General features: G+C 52.5%; 2 protein-coding genes across 5 annotated transcripts; both read right to left on the reverse strand.

Moving 5' to 3' along the window:
• Positions 1-1819: 1819 nt before the first annotated feature.
• Positions 1820-13564, reverse strand: SEPTIN3 (septin 3). 4 transcript variants are annotated; one of them, XM_064702296.1, is made up of 10 exons: positions 13359-13564; positions 7606-7797; positions 7225-7353; positions 6416-6497; positions 5903-6040; positions 5432-5549; positions 4893-4988; positions 3953-4052; positions 3428-3479; positions 1820-2215 (listed from the first exon to the last, which is right to left on the reverse strand). In XM_064702296.1, exons 2-10 carry the CDS (start codon positions 7766-7768, stop codon positions 2080-2082), a joined length of 1014 nt encoding a protein of 337 aa, XP_064558366.1. In that variant the 5' UTR covers positions 7769-7797; positions 13359-13564; the 3' UTR covers positions 1820-2079. The 4 variants fall into 4 exon arrangements, with proteins under 4 accessions (XP_064558366.1, XP_064558365.1, XP_064558364.1 ...); XM_064702295.1 differs by lacking the exon at positions 13359-13564 and adding an exon at positions 12833-13097 and having other exon boundaries at positions 3953-4049; XM_064702294.1 differs by lacking the exon at positions 13359-13564 and adding an exon at positions 12833-13096.
• A 4458-nt stretch (positions 13565-18022) lies between these two features.
• SMIM45 (small integral membrane protein 45) lies at positions 18023-22468 on the reverse strand. Its single transcript, XM_064702304.1, has 3 exons — positions 21995-22468; positions 19486-19558; positions 18023-18931 (listed from the first exon to the last, which is right to left on the reverse strand). Exons 1-3 carry the CDS (start codon positions 22040-22042, stop codon positions 18723-18725), a joined length of 330 nt encoding a protein of 109 aa, XP_064558374.1. The 5' UTR covers positions 22043-22468; the 3' UTR covers positions 18023-18722.
• Between the last annotated feature and the right edge of the window lie 1836 nt (positions 22469-24304).

Consider the following 24304-nt stretch of genomic DNA (forward strand, 5'->3'; position numbering starts at 1 on the left):
GCTGGCACCGGGGACAAGGCTCCTGCTCCCTGCAGGACCGAGGAGCCTGGTGCAGGGGGAGGGTGTGCAAGGCTGCACGCACACACTGCATACAGGAACACCAGGAGCTGTGAACGTGGGTGGGGAAAGGACGTGGAAGTGCAGGAATGGCCCTCACGTCCCAGTGCTGCTGAGAATGGCTGATTGGTGTGGACAGGTGGGAGTGAGAGTGAAGAGAACCTTTGCTTTGCAGTGACAGCACCAGAGAAAGCCACACGATGGACACATGCTCCTGACAGTTTTGCTAAGGCTTGGAGAGCCCCATTGCCAGCCCCGGCACCCACACAGCTCCATCAACCAACATCAAGTTTGACTTGAGTCTTCCTCTGCTGCTCATTTGCTGTTTTCTTCCTCCTCCCTCCAGTGCCCGCCTTTCCAACCCCCATCCCAAGCCCTGCTCTTCCCCTTGCTGGGTGCCAGGCCATGGCATTCCAAGTGTGGCTGGCAACTCTCCTGGAGGGGACAGCCCCTGGCAGCCATGGGACATGCAGAGACAGGCAGACACTGCCAACCTCAGGACATCTCTGGTCTTCTCCCCTCCTTCCTTCTGCCCAGACAGCCCTGACACTTTTGACCTCGCTCAGGGACACCCAGACTGTGCCTCTTTCTGCTCACAGGTCTTTACCTTCCCTCCCCATCCCCTCCAGGGAAAGGTAAAACAACAGCTTCTCAACAGGACACAAAAGCACATTGTTAAGAAGGTGTGAGAGCTTGGGAGAAGGAGGAAACAGCCTGGAGAAGAGAAATATTCAAGTACTTGGAGAAATGAAGGAGAGACTTAAAGGATAAAAAACAGGAAAGAAAAGAAGGAAGCAAGCTACGGAGGGCTAAAAGGGAATGAGGACAAAAGCACAGGAGTGGAGGAGGACATGACGCAGTAGGAGAGCAGAGGAACAGCACTGCTACAGTAGCAAATGCAGCCATTTCAATGAGGAGAATGGGGAAGAGGTGTCTCTTGTGCCCCACCCTGGCCCGGTGCTTCTCAGTCCATGGCTGTTTGCACTCCTCCAAGATCCCCAAGGTGCTATGCTGAGTGGAGCTGTCCTTGGGGGAGGTCCCAGCAGGGACCCCCTGTGGCACTGTCCTCCCTGTGCTCACACAGCAGCGGGGCCATTTTTGGGGAAGGGTTTGGCCAGGACCTGCTCGGTGCTGCTGGAGAGAGACCAGTGCAGCAGGGGCATGGGGTGACTCCCTGAGCTGGCATGGCCCCAGCACTGCTTGGTCTGATCTGCACAGAGTCGAATGCCTGTGACACAAGCATGGCTTTGACCTTCTTGCTGGGCAGGGCAAATGCACTCTCTGCAGCAGGAACATGTTCTTTCCCCCCAGGTTTTGCGTCTTTTGGAAAATATATCCATTTTCCCCAAGTACTTTGATGCTTCTCAAACAGATGCTACAGGCCAAGAACTAATTCTGTCTCCTCCCACCAGTCACTTGCTCTGAACCACAAAACAGTGCCAGTCTTCTCTCATCTACCCTGTTCCAAGCTGCCATTTCCCCTTGGGAAGCCACAGCAAGAAAAGGGGAATAATTGCCAGGCCACCATGCCCTCAGACCAACCAGCTGCCTTTACACCCATGGAAGATCCAAGAGAAATCTCTGCTGACATCTCTTGAAATATGCATGCACTGACTCCACCATCTCTCCCAGAGTCTCTCCTTGCCTTGTGTCCAAGTGATTAAAACAGGACTACAGCATGCCCCACACCTCCCCCCTCCAAAATCCACACCCCTAGAAATCCTTCCCCCCCACCACTATTTCCCCCAGACAAGATACACAGCTGAGACACAGGAGGGAGAGCAGGGAAGCTGGGGGACAGTGCACTGTGCACAAACAGACCAAGGATGGGGACACTCTGGGAGGGCCGGGGGGATGCCCTGTCCCTATCTGGCACACAGGGAGCACACGCACGCCGCACGCACTCACACTCGCAGCCTCTCACTCCCACGTGCTGCAGAGACAGGCCCGTGGCTGAGTCAGGGGTAGCAGGGGTGGGTTGTCTGGCCAGAGTCACCAGTGACCATGGAGGGGGAGGCTCTTTCACAGGTTACTTTCGTGGTTTTCCTCTGTCTCCACAGTCATGGGGGGCAGCCCTCCGTTGTCATTCAGCCGTTTGGCTCTGTAGGTCTCATAGTGGATGTTGTGGGTCACTTCTTTTAGGTCCTGAAGGTGGGTCCTGCAGGGGACAAAGTGGGTTGGGAAAGAGGATATGATAGACAATATCAGCACAGTAAGTATTATTCTTCTGATGATAATTTTATTCCCCAAATAGATGGAAGATTTTTTCAGTCAGTCAGTTTAGCTAATTATTGTTGCCCCTCTTTCTGCATAGATAGCATGGGTGCCATCATACACAATTGAGAGCTAGAGCATCAGCATTTGAGAACACACAGGCAGGGTGCAGGACATGGGCTGCAGTTCCTGGCTGTGCTTGCCAGTGCTCTGGCCTTCTCTCACCTGTGCAACTGGCCCAGCCACTGGCCCTCCTGGTGTGTCAGAGCAGACTGGGGCTTATCTGAAGCAGTGGTGAGGCAAGGAAGCAACAGGAGGTGAATCAGGTTCACTGCAGATCATAAGCTGCAGAACGCTGCTGTGAGCATCATCCCTGACCTCCACTCACAGCATGGGGGCTTGGATTGTTACAGGCTTTGTGATGATCATTTGGGTAGGATGTTTTTACTGAAAGACTTTGGAAAAGCACCTCTGCTGCAGAAGGTATTACAAAACAAAAAGAGGAAAGTAGGGTGATGTCAAAGCATTGTACCTGGCCAAATGTCTCAATTGCACCATACCCACAAGTGGAATTAGCCACAGGGCTTTGATTTTGAACTGTGTTTCTCTTTTTATAGGGAAGAGAGGTCACCCTGAATCTACAGTTCTCCTGCGGAATTTGTGCTGAGGCAGCTTCATGAAACAGACTAGAAATAAGGCAGGACAATGAAAGCTATTGAAATATGAAGATTTTCCCTTCCAGCTCAGATGTTCCAGCACATCCTTCAACCTGGAAGGAAACACAGTCTAGCACGTGGTAGTGACCTCTTTATTACTGACCTGTTGTCAGCAGCAAATAAAAGTTTTTGCAACCAGAAGGGATTTTTTTTTAAACTCCCTTAATGGGAGTTTTTGCAACCTTGAGAAGGGTGGTAGTATCCTGCTTTTCTCCAGGCATCCAGCTCATACATGAAAACTAGCACCTACCTGACACAGTGTCACTAAGAGAGGCACTAGAATATCTACCCCTTAACTCAATCCAACCCTATACCACATAAGCTTTCCCTGCCTGAAATTTACTTTATTTCCCTTTTAGTAGGGGCTATTTAATTCTGACTGGATCTCAGGAAGACTCCCAACTCGTCAAGAGCAAACTGGTGCATGACCATGACCTTACCTGATGACAAAATCTCGAAGTAGGGCAAATTCACAGTGATTGAGGTTTTCCACTGAAAAGAAAGCAAGCAATTGTTACATTTGATTTTTTCAACAGCCCCTTTGTGGACACAGAGCATGGGAAAGTCACTTCCATGGGGACAGGTTCCAAGTGGGTAGAGCTTGCATACTTCAGAAAGGACAGACAGTTGTCTGAACGTCACACTGTCGAGCATTGGGGAGACACACTAAGAGCAGTCACACATGAATTTTCATTTGAAAACCAAGACAACCTCAGGAGCTTAGCTTCACACATCATGGTGTTCAGAGTGGCTCCAGTTTCTGCCAGGTGGTGACAGTGGCACCATATTGACCATGGCAGTTCCCTCCTGGCACAGGTATTTGAGAATTCTCCTTTTGGCTGGTTTCAAGCAGTTTGTCTCAAATGGGATGGGAAGGTAGCCACAGGACATGCTATCTGGCCCCTTGTCTATTACTGTGATCTGCAGACAATACTTTCAGCTCCCATAAGCAAGAGGTTTTTTACCTTCAATGATTCCCCAAGGTGTTTTCCTGCCCAGGACTCTTTTGCCATTCACTTGGTACTCCTTGTCACTGCCCACTACTGCAAAGGGCATGCTTTCCTGCTGGGGAGAGACACGTGGAAAGATCCATTGAACCCATTCCAGAGACCAGTACCACCATGGTTCCCCATCCACCTTTCCACCTCTCAGTTCAACAAACACAAGGCCTTCTCCAAGGGAAGAGATCCTCCAGAGCAAAACTTCACTGGCTGTCCTTTTCACCCCTCAGTGCTCTCCCTAGAATTCTGGACTCTTGCTTTCCAGGTGTTCTTGCACCCCAACAAGCTGTGTGGGTAGCTTGCAGCAGTGCCAAGGGCTCTGGAGCTGGGGCAGAGCTTTTCTGCACCTATCTCCAGCATTTCTGAGGAGGGGGATCACCAGAGAAGTACCTTAGCATAACCAACAGAGGGTCTGTCAGCCCAGAGCTGCTTCTATGGATAGTTGAAGGTGAGTATTTCTTGACAGATTTTTAGTCCTTTACAATAGAAAGATGGGACTCAAATAATCCTTCCCCATAAGCCCCATGAATATTCATCAAGTTTAATGGCTGAAATTGTACTGAGGAAAGCCAGAAATGGAGTAAGTGTGCAGCCTTCCAGGGAAGTAGGACAGTAGGTGAAGCTATTGGGGACCCAGATATCTCTAAGCACAGGGAGAAACTATCTGTTTCCAGAGCACAGAATGCAGGAGACTCTGCAATCCATTGGGTTGTGCAACTGTTCACTGCTGCTTTACTCTGCTTTACATTACAGATATCCCTGCAAAGAGACTGCAATTACCACAGAAATGGAGATTAAAAAGCAGTTTATTTCTTATGTGTGAGGGCAATAATGCTGAAGTGCAGAACAAAATGTGGTGCCCTCCTCATCCACCCTTCCCCTCCCACAATAAAATGTTTCCTACCCTGATTTTGTCGTTCTCTGTTTTATCCTCCAAGTCCTCATCAAATTCTTTCTGGGGATAAAACTCGATCCCATTTACTTCTAGTTCCTTGCGCACCTAATCAGAAAGACATTTTGGAGCACAAAGCAGCACAAACCTGAAGGGAAGGCAGTTGGCAAGGCCAGGCAAACACATCTGGGACATCCTTCCAGGGGGCAGAAGCTGGAGGGATTGTCCCAAGGAAGTGCACAGTAAAGCGAGAACACAAGGCAGCAATGATGAGTCTGTTTCCCAACCTCAGTTACTTGTCTGGCTCTCCAGTTCCCATGACAGAACATATCACAAGACATCACAAGGATACACACATTTCTTCCTTCTCTAACAGATGCCCTCAGAGATATAAACAGCAGCATCTTTAGGACTTAACCCAGCAACCCAGCGCTGGACTCTGTGCACACCCTGGGGACTGCACTGCAATCCCAGGAAGAAGGATACCACTCATTTCTCCCACCTCCAAGCCAGGGCAGGGAAGGATCCTATCCAGAAGAGGAGATACTCACTCTTTGTTTGAATTCAGTCTTCTCCTCCAAGGTCATGGTGTCAGCCTTAGCAATAACTGGGATGATGTTCACTACCTTGCTGAGATGTTTCATGAACTCCAGGTCCAAAGGCCGCAAGCTGCAGCCCAAGAAGGAACAAGATGGAAGGGGTCACTTTTTACCCTCCCAGCCTGTCATCCTAATGACTGTCCAAGCACCAGGGCACAAGTGAACCCTCCCTTGTACATACCCTGCTTGCTGCCACCATGTTCTCATCTCCTTCTTCCCATCCATTCTGCCCTCTCCCAAAAACCACAGTGGCATTTCTCCCGCTCTTGTAAGCTTAGACCCTTTCAAGCCCCACAGCTCCCAAAGTTAGGCTAAACAGTGCCCAGTCCTGCTGGATCCATGTCTGAGGTGCAGCAGTGTAGGGTGCATATCTGGCACAGAGGTACCAAGGGCTGGAGGAAGGACAAGGGACAGTGTACATACGAGTGCCCTGTAGGGGAGATGAAGTAGAGGCAGCAGTGCACGCGCGTGTCTGGAATTCGTTTCTTCCTTGCAATATTCACCTCCTCTTTCAAAAACTTTTCATATTGCTCGTTGATGTATTTCTCAATAGGCTCCCAGCTGTTAAAGTGGGAAAGAGATGAATAGACTGGTACAAATCTCCTCGTGTTCCTGCCCACAGTGTTCCCAGCTCTGTCAGGAGCAAAGCAGTCTCAGGCATAAAAAAAAAAATCCACCCGAAGCATCTCACCATCAGCACAGATGATTAAGAGTTTCTGTAACTGGTCACAGATATAAGCACTCACCATGTAATATGTGCATACCCCCAGTCACACACACAGACCCATGGTTTCACAGTTCCACAGCCCCATTATTAGTCCCCAAGTGCAATAGGATCCCAGATGCTTTCAAGGGCCAAGCAGATGACAGTCACTCATATACCATCTTAACTTCATCCCTTTCTGGGACACAAGGCCTTGACCTTTTAAAACTCACCAGTTCTCATTGTTGATCTGGTCTCCAAATCCTGGTGTGTCAATCACTGTCAGCTTCATTTTGACACCACCTTCTTCAATGACTGGGGGGAAAATTGCAAACAATCATACTCCTCCCTGGGGACCTGCTCTGTCATGAAACATGTCTTTGTGTCCCACAAGGGAACAAGAGAGCTGTGCCCTCGTCCCTGCCCAGCAAGCATAACCAGACCAGCTTGTGTCATGCCTCAACAGTTGTGACCCTCATTTCCATGTCTGACCCCAAATTTTGGTAATATCTGCACAAAAGCCACCTTACACCACTCTGTCACAGGAAAATGGATTTGTGCTCAGTCTGTGGCCCAAAGGTAGTACCTACCCTAACACAACTTCTCCCCTCTAATGCATCATCCTGAATCTGAGATGATGTTCATTACCCTGCACCACCACAGGAGTTGTTCTGATGCTTTATGAGGAGCTGTGCACTATCAGGCTTGGGATGGGACCCAACAATGCAACTTGTGTAGCTTATCAAATGTTACTGCAGGTGAACATGACTTACAGCAAGGCTTAATCCACAACTGCAGACTAATGTCTTAGGTGATGAAGTCTCTCTATTTGTCTACCCCTCACTTTTGGCTGTGGCATCTGGGGCTTTTCAGTTTAAGAAAAGCCTTTTCTGTCTCTGAGGCCATCTAAAACTGTCCTTTAGCTTCCTATGGAGAAAGAGCTGCCTAATACCAAAGAACTCTTTGCACAGACTGCTGGGATCTTCTGCAAGACTATGCTGAGGCATCAGTATTGCTTCCACCCCAGCAGCCTGGCTCTTACCGTGCCCAATGGCTTTGATCTCCACTGTCTTGGGGATCTTCTCCTCCCGGTTCCAGCCTGAAGATTTGCGGCTCACCTGGGATTTGAAGAGGGTATTTACCAGCGTTGACTTTCCCAGTCCACTCTGACCTGAGGATTGCAGAGAGGAAGCTTGTGACATTTGCCACAGCCTGGTGATGACAGCAGGCCCAAGGAACACAGCCAGGCTGGCAGGGGAAAGGGCTGGAGGTCTCCTTGTCTTGTGCAGGCTCTGTTTTCCCTCAGAGCAACTTCTGCCTGCTCCCTCATGCCCTCCCAGCAGGGCTTGCTCTCCCACCTGGCCTCAGTCCCTGGGACAGTCCCTGGCCATGGTTCCCAGTTCCTCAGCTGGTCTCTGCCTACCTACAACCATGATGTTGAAGTCGAAACCTGTCTTCATGGTTTTCTTGCGCATCTGCTCAATGATGGTGTCGATACCGATGTAGCCCAGCAAGCTGGTGTTGATGCCCATGGGCTTCATTGGTACGACTGGTTTTTGTCGTGGCTCTGGCACCAGCTCAGACATGGCTGCTTCGTTTTTGCTGTCCACTGGTCCTGCATGGGGACAAAGATTGAAAAATCATCATGGAGGTGTAACAACAGCCTCCTTGCTTATCTGTCACAAGGGCTGAGGGCAACACTGAGCATTCTTTTCAAGGGCTACTGAGGATAAGTGAATGTCAAGATTTTAGTGGTAAGGCTCATCATGGAGAAACATCTACTTGAGTTTCCAGCACACTCTTCTGTGTCCCACTCCAGATGAGGAGGTGAAGGGGGTTTCATTGAGAATGTAGTGTATTGATGGCTCCCTCCAAACAGCAGGAGCAGGGGCAGCAAGGATGGCTGGGCTGATAATCAGGTGCTCAAAGTTCCAGGTGTGTCTCCTTATTTTTGTCTCCTGGTTCTCAACAGGATCATCAGTGTTTTGGCCCTCCAAGTTCACCATAAAATTTGTGATGGAACAGACTTAAAAAAATTATGTGTCAAGTCCTGGCACTGAAACCGAGTTTGGGATGTACCAGGAGGACTTTCACACTTGGCCCTTGCCAGGGGTGGCCGCATTACTGGCTGTGGTGCATAGGCTGAATTCCTCAGAGGAAGACAGTGATGGAAGTGAAAGCCTGGCCATAATCTCTGTGCTTGCCTCCCACCCATAGACCAATGGTTTTTGTCATACTCAAGAAACTAATCATCATGATCAGAAAATTAATTATCTGCATCTTTCCCTCCTCATCTCTGCTTCCTCACTTCTTCCATGTAAAACAAACGGGTGAAAAGAAAACCCTGAGGGCTTTCCAGCCTCCCTGACCCTTTTTTGGGTGATGGCACACATTGCTAGGGGCAGTCCTTGCCCATTTATCTCTGTCTCATTAATGAGTAGCTCCCACCCGCTGGGAGGAAGCGGAGGTTGGGAGAGGACAGGGCATGGAAAAAAAGCTCTAATTGGTGGGGAAGGCAGGCATGAGGGATGAATCTGGAAAGGAAGATGAAGGGGATAGGAATCAAATACCTTTCATATACAAGCCAGCTGCAAACTAGAGGTTCTCCCACTCTAATTACTTGACTCCCCCATGCTTTGTCTCATTAGAGGGTTATTTTTCCAGGATAGAGACAGAATGCATTTTTGCTTGGTAAGTACTTCATTTGTTTTGGATGCCACTTCAATTCAAGTATCTCACACTAAATTATCCCTTTCCATCATGTTGGCAGAGGTTTTTTTCTCCACTTATCAGAATCCACTGGCAGCAGAAAAGAACATGAGCGGCTAGGCAGGCAACTGCCATTTGGTGGTGACACATGCCCCTCTTCACAAGGAAAATGACTCAGAAGTCACTGGACTAGTGAAATTGATGGCACCAATCTGGGGTTCCTGTCACAGCTTAGTCAAGCCAGGCAGAGACAGACTGAGAAGAGGTCAGAGAGATTTTGTTCAAGGACAGGGTTAGGCTGGAGCAGGCTCCATGGCTGAATGGGGACCCTGCCTGGCACTCCCACATAAAAGCTCCAGTGCTGACACAAGGGCTGCTCTACACAGTGAAGATTTTACATTTTTTATAAGCTGTAATATTCCACTGTCACGTGCTAAGGAAAGACATTGTGGAAGGGTCCCCCTTGACAGGGGGAAGGGTGCCTCCACCCAGCTCCTTTTCACCGCTTAGGAAGTCTTTTATATTAAACTGGGAGAAAGAGTTTTCCCCTGTGTGAGATGATGGTAGCACAGCCACTCATGTACAGCACTGTGGGTAACATCTGAAGGCTCTTGTGCCACCTCTGTTCCACCTTGCCTACACAGGAGAGGTCAGTGGCAGGATGGCAGGCCCTCCTGCTTTTCCCCACCGAGTGAAGGCACCCTGGACTATCATCAGCCTCTCCTGAAGCAGCGAGCAGCACCCTGGGGCAACCAGAGCACAAGATGGACCATTGGCTTGAGTCAGACTGGCAATTTGGAGCACCTCATGCTGCCAGGCAGCTGCTGGAGGAGGCAGCCTGCCACACCAAGTGCTTCTCAGCTGCAATCCTCTCTCACACCCATCACAACTAGTATGTGCCTTTCCTGCTGACGAAGCATCCCTTGAGGCTCCCGTTGTCTTTTTTCAGATTTATCAAAGCTGATGTGAGCCAGGAAAGCCCATCTCTCTGGTACAGCACAGGGGGCCAGGCCAGCCAGTTCTCCCACACCCTACCCTTTACTCGCTCTCTGCCAGGCTGCCCACATCACCTATATCCTGTATCATGGTTGTGTGGCTGTGCTGTGTCCCTTTTGCTGCTGCAGCGTTCTCCACATACACCCCACACAACCCTGCTGGGCTCCTACCTAGCCCTAAGAGTGGGAGAAGAGAGAGAAACAGAACAATGAGGGAATTAGGGACAGGGGGCTGTGGCCCCAGTGAGGCACCTGGCTACTGGAGAAATGGGGGCAAATAAACTCCAAAGGTAGAAGGGAACAGGTCAAGATGGGAAGAAAGCCCAGCTGAGCAGCTGCATGGGATGGGTGCAGAATAGGGGCCATGTGGGCTGTGACCCTTTCATTGCCTGGGTGGTAGCTTGTCCTCAGGGAATCTGTTGCTCTCTCCTTTATTCCTTCAGCCCTTGTTCTTACACAGGGAAGAGGAAGGAGGGAATTTGCTGTCAGCCTCAAGGCTCACTAAGAGGTTCATAATTCATCCCTCAATCTCACCAAGGAAAGCCTTGCCCAGAGCCAGGAGATGTTGCTAACTGCTGTGGACATCATAATACAAGCTTCAGTGTTGGAGCCAGGAGCTTGCAGTGACCAGGGCAGATATTTCAGATTCAGGTTCTTGGGCAGCTATAGAAAACCCTGAGACCAGGAGAAAGCCACCTGCTTTTCTCCTCTAGGTCACTTGCCTTCTTCTCTGTGTGAGGTTGCTTCCCATACAGCCTCAGGCAGGGAAGCCCCCATTTTGCAGAAATTTGCCCAGAGTTCATCTTTCTGCACATGACTTTTCACCTTTTGCCTCCCACAGATGAATTCAACTAGCCAGCTGAGGAACAGCCTGCTGGGCTGTGCAAAACCAGGACCAGAGCTGTCCCTGAGACATGAAACACGCCTGCCTGCTCTCCTGGGAGTGGCTCTGTTTTATGTGCACTAAAGCTAATGGTTCTAGCCCCCTGAGCACACTGAGTGGCTGATCAAGGGGTGGCATTCTGTGTCCTGGGCACGTCCTGTAGCCCTTGCAGCTGTCCCCTGTAATGATTCATTGAGAGGGCACTACAGCCAGTACAGCTGATAATGAATAGAGGGCTAGCCAAGGTTAACCACTTACATATGCTGTTTACAAGCCCCCCCTTTTCCCTGCTGCTTTGTTCTGTGTGCTAAGAGAAGCTCATTTAAGAGGGCTGTAGCTGGTGATGCCCCCCTGCTGCCCAGATCCGGTAGGAGGTGGCTCTGGGCTGGGCTGTTAGGGAATAATATCTGGCTCAGAGGAGATGCTCCATGTGACTGGATCAAGGGACGGCACAGCTTTTGAGGCAGGGACAGGCAGAACCACAATGAGTGCCCAGAGAGGTCCCCATGGTCCCAGCTAGCTCCTGCTTCTGACACCCACTGATCCACCCCAGAACCTCCTCCTGGAAGGCCGACATATATGGCCAGCAGCAGACACCACCACTGATCTACCACCCTTCGTGCTCTGATGTTCACAGGACCTGTGTGGGGACAGAGGTGGCCCTGCAGGTCCCTTGGGGGCTCAGGTAGTGGGGACCAACATCTACTATGTCCTGATAACCCAGATACAGTCGCATCCCCTCCCCCTGCCTTCCCATCCTTTGTCTGGCAAGAGGGAGGGAGAGCTGCAAACAGTGCTCACCACAAACCAGCTTCCAGCAAGGAAAAGCTATTTAACCCCCACGTAACACATGGATGGCCTTGCTGCAGCTCTCCTCTGGTGCAGCACAAGGCTGTCCCTCTGCAGCTGGAGGCAGTGGTCCTCACTCACATCTCACCCCAGCCCCTTCCACCCATACCGTTCTGGACCTCCTCCCTGTTCCATGTAGACAAGGAACAGGGAGGAGGAATGGGTTCAAAACCTGAAGGTGGCTGGCAGAAGCAGGCCCTCAAAGGGTGATGCCAGGTTCCTAGGAAAGAAAGCAAGCAGCTGCTTCAGCAGTACAGCCTCCCTGGAGCTCATGGCCATCAGGACCCGCTCCTTGCTTTGCTTCAGATCCGCAGAGGTGCTGGACTGAGCATCTCTCCACTGGAAAAAATACCTTTCCCTCCTCAGTTCCTATGATGACCCCAGCGCATTTCTTTCATCTGTGCAGTGCAATGGCTGAGCCCTGCCGGATGTACTGCCTGACCTCAGAGTACAGAACACAACCATTCTCCTTACCAGATCTTTTTGCCTGGCTTGAAGATCACCCCAATCCTCTGGGCTGCTGCAGCCTTCCCGACAGCAGCCTTTCTTCCCCTCAGCACTCTGCAAAGGGCTTGGGCAAGAGCCCGGCTGCAGTGAAATGTAGGGCAGCGTGTGCTGAAGCCTCTCTGGAGATGCAGAAGCTGGAGGTGAAGGAGCTAGGCACATCCCAGCCCAGCCACCACAGCCCCAGCCATGCCCTTGGTGCTGCTCTCCAGCCGTACAATCCTTGTCCCATGTCCCAGCTCACCCCCTGGGTGGCACAGCTGTATCACACGGCGAGAGGATGCTGAGCACCCCTGGACCATGGCAGCCACACCACCACAGCTGCCTGTGCCCCTGCCTGCAAGCCTGCTGGCTCCTGTGCTGATGCCCAGGGAGAGGCACAGCACATCCCCACTGCTTGTCACTGGCAAGGGACAAGCCAGGTGCCTGTGGCACTGCCCAGCTGGATTATCCCTTCTTTTCAAAGCAGTGCCTGGCACTACCTACTCCCCATCAGCACCACGACCAGCCCTGCTCCTTCTCCTTTATACAAGAAGAACAAACAGAGGAAAGACAAAGCCGAGACCGATTTCCCCCACTGCCCTCCGGGGTTATCCCTCCCCCATGCCCAGAGCTGGGCAGCGTGGGGGCACACAGAGGATGCCTGCGCAAAAAGCCCCAGCGGTGTCCCTCTGGCGTTGCCCAGCCCTGCCAAGCCCGGAGCATCCTACCTTTGAACATGAAGCTTCCTTTGTCTCCGAATCCTCTCCCAAGGGGGTGGGTCTCCCCCCACTTTTCTAGCCTGACGCTGATGAAGCAGCACGGTGGGCGACAAAGCTCCACTTGCTTTTACCTTTGTCTTTCTTCCCTGTGTCCTCTTGTCCCCCCCTCTCTCCTTCCCTTCCTTCTCCAGTGGCTATTTCAGCAGAGCGGGGATGCTGGTGCTGCTCCTGCTGCCATCGTCATGTGACCTGAATATTAAACATCTCCGCAAAATCTCCCCCCGCGCACCCTCCCCCGGCTCCATCCCAGGCCCCCGGCTCCATCCCAGGCCCCCGGCAGCCTCCCTGACTTGCGGGGAGCCATGGCCTCGGGCTGGAGGGGCCGCTGCCGATGGGGCCCCCGTGTCCTGGAGGGGCTCTCACTGCACACCCACACCCCCCAGGCCTTTTCTTGCCCTTTTCCCTCCCAATTCCCCAGCCTTTTCAGCATCTCTGCTTGTTTAGGGAGGGGCATATTTAACCCTTCACAGCTTACCTACGGCGGGGCTGAGAAAGGGCGCTCTTTGCCCCTAGGTATTTCGTAGGATCAGGGGATTGCAAAATCTCCTTCTGCTTTCCCAGAGGGAGGAAATTGAGAATGTTTTGGTTCATCGAAAGCGATTTGCCCTTCAGCTTTGCCGTGAAGGTGAGAGAAACCTTTTCTCCTCCAGCACCACGATTGCTGGCTGTCAGCCTAAGGCGCAGAGGCAGAGCCAGCGCTGTCCCCTCTGCGTGCGTGTGTGTGCAAACCTGTGTGTGCCTGTGTGCGGTGAGCAGGGACAGGTCCTCCCACTTGGACCATGTTGGGGTACACAGGTCACATCCCCCTGTGCTCTGGCAGGCAGCTCCATGTGCCCATGTGGATGTGGCTGTGCCTGGAGAGCCGTGTGGCTGCCTCTGGCTGCTGGTATCTTTGGAGGGGGATGCCCTTTCCCTGCTTTGCATGTCCTCCTACATCTGTGAGCCCTGGCCCCGACAGGCTCTGTGTCCCTGTCACGTTGTGCTGGGGCACCGACATCTGGGAATGCTGTGACCTCCAGACAGGAGCACCCCGTGTTCCTCCACCACAAGACAACCCCCCTGGGTGGGGGCTAGGCTGTGGGATGCCTGGCAGACTTGGCAAGGGTTTGGGGTTCCTCTTTTTGCAGTGCTCTGGGACAAAAAGAAAACTGCACCCACTTCAGGTTTTGGGAACATTTAGAATTGTCAGCAGTTACCCCGGGCTAGGCTGAGCAGTGAACAGACTGGCTTTGGACAGACAGACAGACAGACAGGCAGGCAGGCATACCAGCACCCAGAAAATCTGACACAGGGACCATCGTGTTGGCTATCTTCCTGCTGGGTGCCAGGCTCACAAGCACACGGGCTATCCCCGCACCAGCTGCTGCCCACGCCTGATTCCTGCGTGGGTCAAGAGGAACTCACTCCAAGGGGAGGAAGCTCCTGTCCTCCCTCTCATCACCCTACCTCCCCTGAAGGGTCCTGCCCCATGCTGGGCTCATGTCATCGCCAAGGGACCCCTTGGTGCTCCCTCCCTCCCTCTGCCCAGCCCATCCCGTCAGCGGAGACCCACCGGAGCGTGGTGGGACGGAGGACAGCCCCATCTTCGCCACCAGAGTGGCCTCGGTCCCGTCAGAGCTGCGGTGTCGCTGGGGCCCCTCGGTCGCCACGGGCCGGGGCCGCGGGGGGATCGGGGTGACCGGGGCCGGGCCCCGCAGCCGCTCCCAGGGCAGCCCCCCGGGCCCGGCCGCCCGGCGCAGCGTGACCGAGAGGCAGCTCCGCTTCGTGGGGGCGGCCACGGCCAGGGGCCCGTCCCGCCGCCGTGAGGGGCCCGGGATGCGGCTGGGGCCGCTGGGGCTGCCGGGGGCGGACAGGCAGCTGCGAGGGAGGGCGATCTCCTCCTCCATGGTCGGCTGCCGGCTGGAAGCAGAGGTGCGAGGGCTGGGCCCAGGCCGTCCCTGCTGTCAGGGCTGTGGTGTCTCGGGGTGCAGAGCTCCCTGGGGCTGCTGTCACCCACATGCTCGAGCCCCCACCTCCAGCCCTGTCCGGCCAGCCCGCCTCCAGCGGGACAATGGGGCTCTTGTGGCCGGCATGGCTCGCTCCCACGCTGGGCGCCATGGCCACTCCTGCGAATGACCAGCACCTTCCTGACCTCCGCCACCAGCAGCCCCACAGCACGGGCAGCCCCACAGCACGGGCAGCTCCCTGCTCCCGTGGCAGGAGGTGCAGGAGTGATGCAGAGGTCAGGTCAGGCCTGTGCTGTCTGCTTCCAAGGACACTGGGTGTGATTAAAAAAAAAAAAAAAAAATTTGAATTTTTGAAATGTTTTCCCTTCTTCTCTTAGTTTTTCCCCCTCAAATGGCATATTCCAGTGCAACAATTTATATCCCACTGTACAAGTTCAGTGGTCACTTTTTGGATGTTTGTCCAAGTTGTTGCTTTATTCCCTTATTCTGATCTTCTTTTGCTTCTTCCTTATAATCATTATTATGATTGTGTCTTAATTTTGCCAGCTTTGTGGCATTTTCAGGGTCAAGAGGGATTCAGCTTGCCACTTTACACCTTCCTCACTGTAAGAGACTTTGAAGGGCAACACAACAAACAAGGAGGAAAGAAGAAAGGTGTTTTGGTGGGATGGGATGAGAATATGAATGGTTTGGTGGGCAAGTGGGAGCAAACAAAAGGAGAGACAGGCACCCACAGTACCTACAGTATGGCAGGGACAATGATTGCATGATCTCGGGTGACCAAGGCTGAGGAAGGAGATGAGGAATCATCATCCAATGACCCACATCAAGTCATTGGGAATGCGGGTGGAAGGCAGAGCTCAGGACAGTGTGAGTTCTCTGCTTCTTTAAGGGCAAAGAGACAGAAAACATTAAAAAAACTAACCTGATACTGTGTAGTATTTCCAGCAATAAGTATGTTCTCTGATTCTTTATGCAGTTTAATTCAGTATCTGTGACTATTTCCTTCTCCCTGAGGTCTTTCTGGCTGCACAGATCCCACAGAGGAGAAACAATCTCAGTTTTCAGGCAGCATTTGCTTTTAATTATTCCAGGATAGCCCGGCAGTGTAGCTGGCACAGGAGCCAGGTGGATGGAGACCTACCCTGTTGTAAAGGAAACCTCACTGCAGACTGCTCCTTGCTGCCTGCCCAGAGCTGGAGGGAGGCAGCTCCCAGGGGGAACAACAGGAAAACAAAGCATCAACCAAGCAGTTTGTCACACGCTTCCACTGTGCAAGCCTTTGACACTGCTGACAAAATAGTCCTTCATAGCCATGGAAAATACCTGGCTTAATGCTGATTGTGTCAGGGCTAAACAGCACAAAAAGTAAGCCAGAGGAGATGAACAATTAGTTTTTCTCTAATCCAGCCCTCACCCATTTGCTGTCTTCTTTTGCTCAGTTTCTGCATGGAGTCATGAGCAGTGGAGCTCAACACAATTACAGCAGCATGCAGAGGAGAACTCAGAGCAGGGGAGAGCTCTGGGACCCCTGTGAGTGCAGGCTCCCCTTCCTCCAGTTTGACTTCTTCCTGACTGCTCCAAGCCCCTCATCTCCAGTGGAGAGGTTTTTATGCTACCCCACAGCTCAGTTGTGTTTGTTTACAGAGCAATCCCACCCATCAGGGAGTTGAGGAGAGGAAGCAGGTTTCCAAGCTGGTGTTTGGAGATATGGCTGTGATGTGCCAGAGGGCAAGGAATGTGAGCCATGCAACTGAGGGTGGCACATCATGCCATGCAACCCAGCCCCTTGTCATTTCCATTTACAGCCCCAAGTCATGAAAATGTATCTGTTTCAGACTACACCTGCTCTATTGAGTCTTTGCTTGCCAGGGCAAGTATAACTTTGGGCACAGCAGTAATCCTATTCACTGCATTTCCCTGCTGAGTGAGACTCCCCAGTTAGGGTACTTGCATCACAGTCTCTGTCACTTGGCTGAACGAAAGGACTCTTGACTTGTCCTCTGTCTGAAACAGAGCCAGAAAGCTCCTGCCAGCGTGCCTAGTTTTGGTGTGGAAAAGAATGGTAATGCAATTGCAGTCTGGCAGATGAAATGTCCCAGGAAGACCCAGGATATTTGCAGGATGTCCTGATCCATTCCTTAGAGCTAAAAATTAACTTGGATCCCCAGAGAATTACCAACTTTCAGGCTGCACCTGTGCTATGAGCCTTTCCTTGCCAGGGCAAGCAAAAGTTTGGGCACAGGGGTAATCCCACTCACTGCATTTCCCTGCATAAACCACTCACAGCAGCCCAGTGAACTCTCCTTCTTTCTGTGGGAATGGAGGAACAAACTTCCTGCTCCCAGGTTCACAGGTGGGGCAGAGTGACACAAGCCAGGGGCTGTGGCAGATTTTCACAGCTGGCCTGAGGAGCCCTGCTGCTGAAAGGAGCCATTGGGGACTGGAGCACAGAGCCATAACAATGGAAGGACGCTGGAGATGTGGTTGCCAATATCCTGGCTGGCCCAGATGGTGGCACAGGATGCACAGACGTGCACATAGGATGGTGACACCAGCTAACATACCTGGGAAATGCAGGAGAGGGGCACACAAGATCCCTCTGTGTCCAGAGCATTCACAGGTAGCACCATAGCACCTACATGCATGCAAAGGGTGGATGTTGGGGTGGGAGGAGAGGAGACACAACCTCCTGCCACAGGCTCCTTGGTCTCTCAGGCCTTCCTGTACACACTGGGCATTGCACTGGGCTGTCAGGGAGAGAGAGGATGGGGATATCCCTCTCAGCCCAGTGTCACAGCTTCATACAGCACTTTGGTGGCTGGTCATCCCCATGACAGTGCAGGAAGCCTATAAACGTGGGATTTTGTGCCAGACCCACATTATATGGCTTGGGTTCAGGAAGCAAAGGTGGTGCAATGGGCTTATTTATCTGGCAGGTTCATTGTTCCTTCTCAGAGACATGCAGGGTGGAAAAGAGCTGAGGGATGCTTCACAGCTCTCATTGGGAAACAGCTGAGAAAGAGAGCCTGTCCAAGGGCTCTGCAGTGCAATGAACAAGTGCAAGTAGCTTCACAGACTATCCCATCTCCGCTCATGACAGAGGAGCAGGAGGTCAGGCAGATCAGGAGTGGCTGATGTGGTAAGTCTGGCAGCACCTCTGCATGCAGAGCTGCAGAATGTTCTAGCTTGACACGGGACTTGAACCAACCTCTTTAATAAAGACCTTTAATTTCAGTGTGGTGCATCTGGAATGGATGTAGGGATGGATGTTCTCCATCTCCCAAACAGACACAGAAGGGGTGTGCATTTAGCAAGGATAAAGACGTTCAGTCTCTGAGGCTCACTGAGCCCTTGGTCCCTCTGCGCAGAGCTTCAGCAAGCTCACCTCCTAGCATCAAGAGTGGGTGCTGGGAAGAGCTCAGCTGAAGCAACAATTTGTATTGAAACCCCATTTATCTTCCCCAAAATACCCCTTGGACTTAGACAGACTGTGTTAGATTTAACCTAGGGAGTAGGAGTACAAGGTTCTGTATCCCTTTGCAAAACCTGGTACCTTTCCTACTCAAGATCCTGTCAAGGTGCCAGGCAGCTCAAACTCAAGTGATTAAACAAGGGATATTTCATTTGAGTGGTTAGTCAGTCTTGGCCACAGGAAGGAGCAAAGTCCTTGGCTGGCTTAAGAGCTGTGAGCACATGGAAAGCCCAGCCAAACAAATCTTGACTAAGAAGCAAAGGGGCAGAATGGTGAGTGATGAGTACGAGACCCACATCAGCAGAGAGCAAAGTGAAGACCAGCCCCACTTTTACCAGGGCAGCACTGCCATCCCTAGTGAGGCTTGTGGTCTGCTGCCCACCCAGGAGAGATTCCTCCGGCTGCAATGGGCAGCTTGTCAGACCTCAGGCACCCCAAAGGCCAGGTTGTCCCGAATCATCAGCGTCTTCCGAAGGTCTCGCTCCATGATTGGCCTCTGTGTTCGCCACTTATGGGCTTCCTGGAGTCCCGGTTCAAAGTAGTAAATGCAAGCTCCAAAGCCCACCAGGATGAGAATGGAGATCATCAGATACACGGGCACAAACCAATCCAAGAAGTGGGGCATGGCTGCCAGAGAAAAGGAGAGAAAGCTCATGCAGTGGGAGCACCCAAAACACACTTTCACCACCCAAAACCACCTCCTCCACCAACACTGATCATAAGACATCTGCCTCATCAGCAGTGCCCAGTCCCTCCTCACAGCCCTGCTGCACCTGGCTCATGCTTGGTTGCACATGAAAACACCTCATCCACTGGGAGAGGTCAATGCTTTTGGGGTCATTGCTGGGAGCCCAACACAGAGTATCAATCCTACTCCCTCCCTACAGAGAGGGTTGAGCTTTCTTGCCCCCAGCCCTGCTGCCAGTGATTAAAGGTAGGCAGTGGGTAAATACAGCTGCTTTTCACCTCCTGCTTGTGGGAAAATCTGCTTCCCCTGACACCCCATCACCCTTTTGAATTCCCAGTCTGAGCTGGTCTGGCTCAGGATTGAGCCCTCCCTTACTGCACCTCTATTTCAGGTCCTGCTTTGCCAGGGCACAGGGTCCTTGGTTCAGCACCAGTCTGTGAGCAGGCCTGAGATCCCTCCACCACATCAGCCACTGTGCAGTGGGGGCACTCACCGGGAGCAGCCGATCCGCCTTGCCAAGAGCCCCTGGCCAGCCGGGTGTGAGGTGAGTCCGGAGCAGCGTTGCCCTGGGGAGCACAAAACACCACACCGTGTGATTGCTGCTAGGCCAGCGCTAAACATGGGAGAGCAGGAAGTAGCAAACATCTCCTTGTCCAGAGGTCAGGGCTGAATATTTCTGGAGGGATGAACAAATGGGGTCTCAGCCCCATAACCTGCTGGTGCCCTGGTACATTCTCTGCCCACCATTACAGCCCTGCTGATGCCATGCTTAGGGCATGCACCCTAACTTAGGGCCATTTAAATCTGTAATGGCATCACATTTGATCCCATCCCTTATCCCCATCCTTTGGGAGGGAGACAGCAACCCACATTGCAACCTGCAAAGGTACTCAGCTTGTTCAGCTCTGCTGCTTGCTCTGCACCAAAATGACAGGCAAGGTGTGGATCATGCAGGGACAGAAAAGGGGATCAAAAAGCATCTCACACAAAAAGCACAGCTACAACTTCACCAGGCACCAGATCTTCTGGGTTTTCACTGCGAATGTGCTGCTTGTTAAAGGCTTTGGTGGATTAAACCTGGCACCCTCACACTTGGGAGAGCACAGTGATGCCAGACTCAGGCACAAAAATGCAGTCCTGAAAGGGGGCTTTCTGTAACCCTCACCCCTTGGTGGGAATGATGAAATGCCCATTGACTTCAGTGGGGACACAGTGTAGTGCACCCACATCCAGCTCCTGGTTTTCCAGACAGATGAAAGCTGTCATGTCTGACCATGGCCCAAGTCATCCCTCTGCAACAACAAACTATCCCCAAATTCCTTGCACAGGCAGGGCTGTTTAAAAGGAGGCTGGGGAGAACTCTGAGCATTTGCATCCTCTTCCCTGCTCCTGGCCCATAAGGTTGGTGCCTTTTTCACACCAGGGGCTGGGCTTTTTTTTTTTTGTTTTGTTTTGGTTTTGTTTCCAATGTGCCCAGCAGCATTTATCTTCTGGACACCTCTTGTCCCAGAAGGACCTGTAACAGTAACTTTTTTGTCAAAGGGTAAGATCTGAAACAAGCTGCAGTTCTTATTACCATAAGAAGAAACTGCAGAAAATGCCTGATTTCCTCCCACTTATTGGCATGGATCTGATCTGGGCACTGCTGCTGCCTCTTCATGGCTGCCTGTGCCTTCCTAAGGTGAACAACTGCTGAGGAAAGCTCCCACCATAACTTCCAACAACATCACAGAGTTGTGAGGAGCTGAGGGGCTTCCCTTAACGCACCTTAGGGGACCATGTAAGGAATTAGGCACAAACTCCTTCCACAAACCCCTCCCCTCAGCAGCTGGGACTGAACTCTGGGCCAGAAACCCCTTAGCACAGCTTTCTTACACACTCTGCAAAAGTAGCTCCTTTGCACCCCCTGCACCCCCCAGCTGCAGCTGCAGACATCCTGGGGATCTCAGGCTGCTGCTGCACCCCCCTTTTTCAGGTGTCTCAGCAGCTGCTCTCTGTCCCTGGCTGGCAACAGCAATGGGCAGGATTAGGGACACTGTGAAGGTGAGTTCAGCTTGGATCTCCTGGGCTGATGGGAGGAAAGCCAATAACCTCATTCGCTTCCCTGATCATCCACTTTCCAAATGTGTGAGTGAAGCTGCCGTCCAAAAAAGCACTGCAATAAAAAGCAGCCCTGCACACTTCCCAATTCATCCTTCCTCCATCACTAGTAGAGCCAGCATTTCCTAGCTCCTCGCCAGCAAGCTATTCTTCATTCTACTTGCTATGCAGCCCTGTCCTGCTGTGTCCTCACGCTGCTCACCATCCCCACCCCCTCAGTGAAGGGTCCTCATCATGGCCATGCCGAGGGCTGGATGAGGTGTCAGAGCCGGCTTTTGTCAGGCAGGTGAGCAGATTTTGGCTGCAAATACTGAAAAGAGGGAGTTTCATTTAAAGATGTCAGCTTTCTGGGGCAGTTCTGCAGATATTAAATGTGCCTTAACCTTGCCAGACCAGTCGATCTTCAGCACCTCATTTTGCAGTGGGACATCCATGTCCCCCCAAAGACACAAAAGAGTCCTTGGTCCTCAATCCAAAACCATGCCTTATATAGATAAGCTGTGTGACTCTTTTAAACCTGTGCTACACCTCACTCCAGCTTCTTGCCTTCAATGTCACCCGTGGATCCCCTATGCCACCTCCCACCGCCCCCGAGGTGCTGTGGGCACACTGTGACAGGAGCCCCAGGGGCCACGTTGTTAGTGGCAGGGCACAAACTGCCTGGGGGAGGCTGGGAGCAGCCCACAGGAGAATTCGGGTACAGAACCCTCCCGTGTGCATGGCTGGGAGCACAACTCATTTTGCAGCATTACAAGCCGTGGGCTCACCTCGACCGCAGGAGATTCCCCCAGACCTGGCACCCCGGGGCACAGCTGCCGATGGCTGGGACCCAGACATGACCTCTCTGCCACGCACCGCATCCCCAGCACGCACCGCTCCGTGCCCTGACACCTGTCACCTACCTTCCTCCACGGGTGCAGGGGGCGGGATGGGACTGCTCCCTCCGGCATCTGCCGGGTGCCAGCCGGGATGAGTCAGGCTCCTTTCCCGGCCAGGCAGTGCCAGGGAAAAGGCACCCCGCGCCGGGAGAGCTGGGCGACAGCGGGAGGCGACAGGCGCGGCTGGGCGGGAGGCAGGCAGGGAGGGAGGGATGGCGGGAGCAGCCGCGGCGGGCGGGGGAAGGACAGGCAGCCAGCAGCGTGGCCTCATTGCCCAGCGGGACACCCGGGGGCTTCCCCCACGCCTCCCCGGCAGTGTCAGCCCCGCTCCAGCCTCCCCGGGGCACCCCCACGCACGCAGGAACGGCTGCAGCGGGCTGCATCCCGGCGCGGGGAGGGGGGAGCGTTTTAGCAGAGGTCGCTATGGCAACGAGCATCCCCAGCTCCCCCGCACATGGTACCCGGGTCAGAGCCACGAGGGAGCTGCCCGCGGGATGCTCTCCCTCCTCCCGCATCATCCGCAGCCCGGCTGCAGCCCCGGAGGAGGAGAAATGCTGGGGCACACGTGTGTGAGCTAGAGCTGATGGAGATGGACAGAATGCTCGGGCTCCACAGATTTACCAGCGCGTGCAGCCCAAGGACTGGGGGCTGGTGGTTTTTCATCAGAGGATGGGAGGCAGAGAGAGAGAGGGAGGTTAGAGGCAAATGGGGGTTAGTACTCCCTTCAGGGCTTTTATGTAAAATTAAACCGATCAACACTTTGACCAAAAGAATCTTCCATCAGGAAACAGAAAAACAATGCTGTCTGAAGTACTATTCTTGCTTTCAGTGAAATACCGTTTTCCTGAATCCATACCTAGTTCTGTCATTGCTGTTGCTGACAAGAAATGTTTTGTTAAAACATTTTCAGCTTTTCAGCAGCACAAAAATAGGAACATGCAAATAGGTTTGTTTTTTTCATATTGAGGTAATTTTGTTGTTTGGTTTGTTTTTGGGGTTTTTTTTTACAAAGAGAATTTTTCACCATGACCCAGAAATTGTTTAACACAAAAGAGTTTTAGCAAAATCAATCAAACAACTGGCTCCAGCCCGAAGAACTGCCTGCTCTCCTGCCTGTGCTGTCCAGCTCCACCCACTTAGTTTTTGACACTTACAACCCTGCAGGTGTGCCACAGTGGGTTATTGTAAAGGTTTTCAGGATTAATAGTACCCACTGAAATGTATGAGGCCCGAATTTGTGTCTGCTACACTCCAGGAGCTGTGAGATTTGAGGTCTCAATTCCCAGTAGGTTGTGTTTCAGACACAAAGGAGTTCATCCTCTCTCCAAGCCAAGCTGTGGATGGTGACAGAGCCCATGCACACCTGCCAGCTCCAAGGGTAATGCATGACAAGGTTCTGTCACCTGGTCTGTGCCAGGGTTTCATCCACCAGTGCAGAGACAAGGCTGTGATGGAGCCGTGGGAGCTGACTGGTATGCTCTCTGATTTCCTCTTCATCCTCTTTAGGTCCTTCTGAGCCTCACTTCTTCTTCATGTAACTGCCAGGCCAGGTATATTCATGCCACAACGTGTGAGGTCCTCCCATTGTCCCTGGCCAACAGTCCTGAGTCTCTGCTCTAGGTCACCTCAGGGGCACATCAGAGCCAGTGTGTATCTGCCAGTCTTCAACTCATTCCCAGATTTAAGCTCAGGCTTGATGCCAGCATGCTGCTCATGCAGCCAAAACCCCAGAACAGCAATAGTTTTGACTCATGAGGTCATTTTTTCCTCTGGCTCGCTTCCCTGCCACGCAAACACTGGGAGGACGTGACAAGGAATGGTGATCATGTCATTCTGCAGCCACCACCACAGCAGTGGGCAAGGTAACAATGCGGCAGCCTCTCTTGCTTCAAGCAGGAATCCCCCCAGATGAGTCTGAAGCACCCTTGGACACAGCAAGAAAAAACCACGGGGCTTTGTGCTGCTGGAGCTGGGACACGCTTGAAGACCCCGTGCCTCTGATGCAGCTGCTTGCTGCCCGTGACTGGGCTCTCAGGTGCTGTCACAGCCTTTGGTTTCCAGCAAGAGCTAAAGCTGTGAGACAGCTCCAGGCACTGATGTGCCAGTGCAGCTCAATCTGCATGGAAACACTTCAGCTGCCGTTCAGCTTCCACCTCAGATGAGGCTGCTGTGTGCCACTCAGGTCTTCCAGGCATAAGCTTGTGCATATCATTCTGCCTGCTGCCTTGGGGCCTTCCAGCCCCCTTCACCTGGCTGGCAGGAAGCCTCTGAGTGTCTGTGGACACACTGACCCCTCAAAGCCATTCATCCCAGGACACCTGCCTATCACCAAGC

Source organism: Zonotrichia leucophrys, chromosome 1A, assembly GCF_028769735.1.
Source record: "Zonotrichia leucophrys gambelii isolate GWCS_2022_RI chromosome 1A, RI_Zleu_2.0, whole genome shotgun sequence".
NCBI lineage: Eukaryota > Metazoa > Chordata > Aves > Passeriformes > Passerellidae > Zonotrichia > Zonotrichia leucophrys.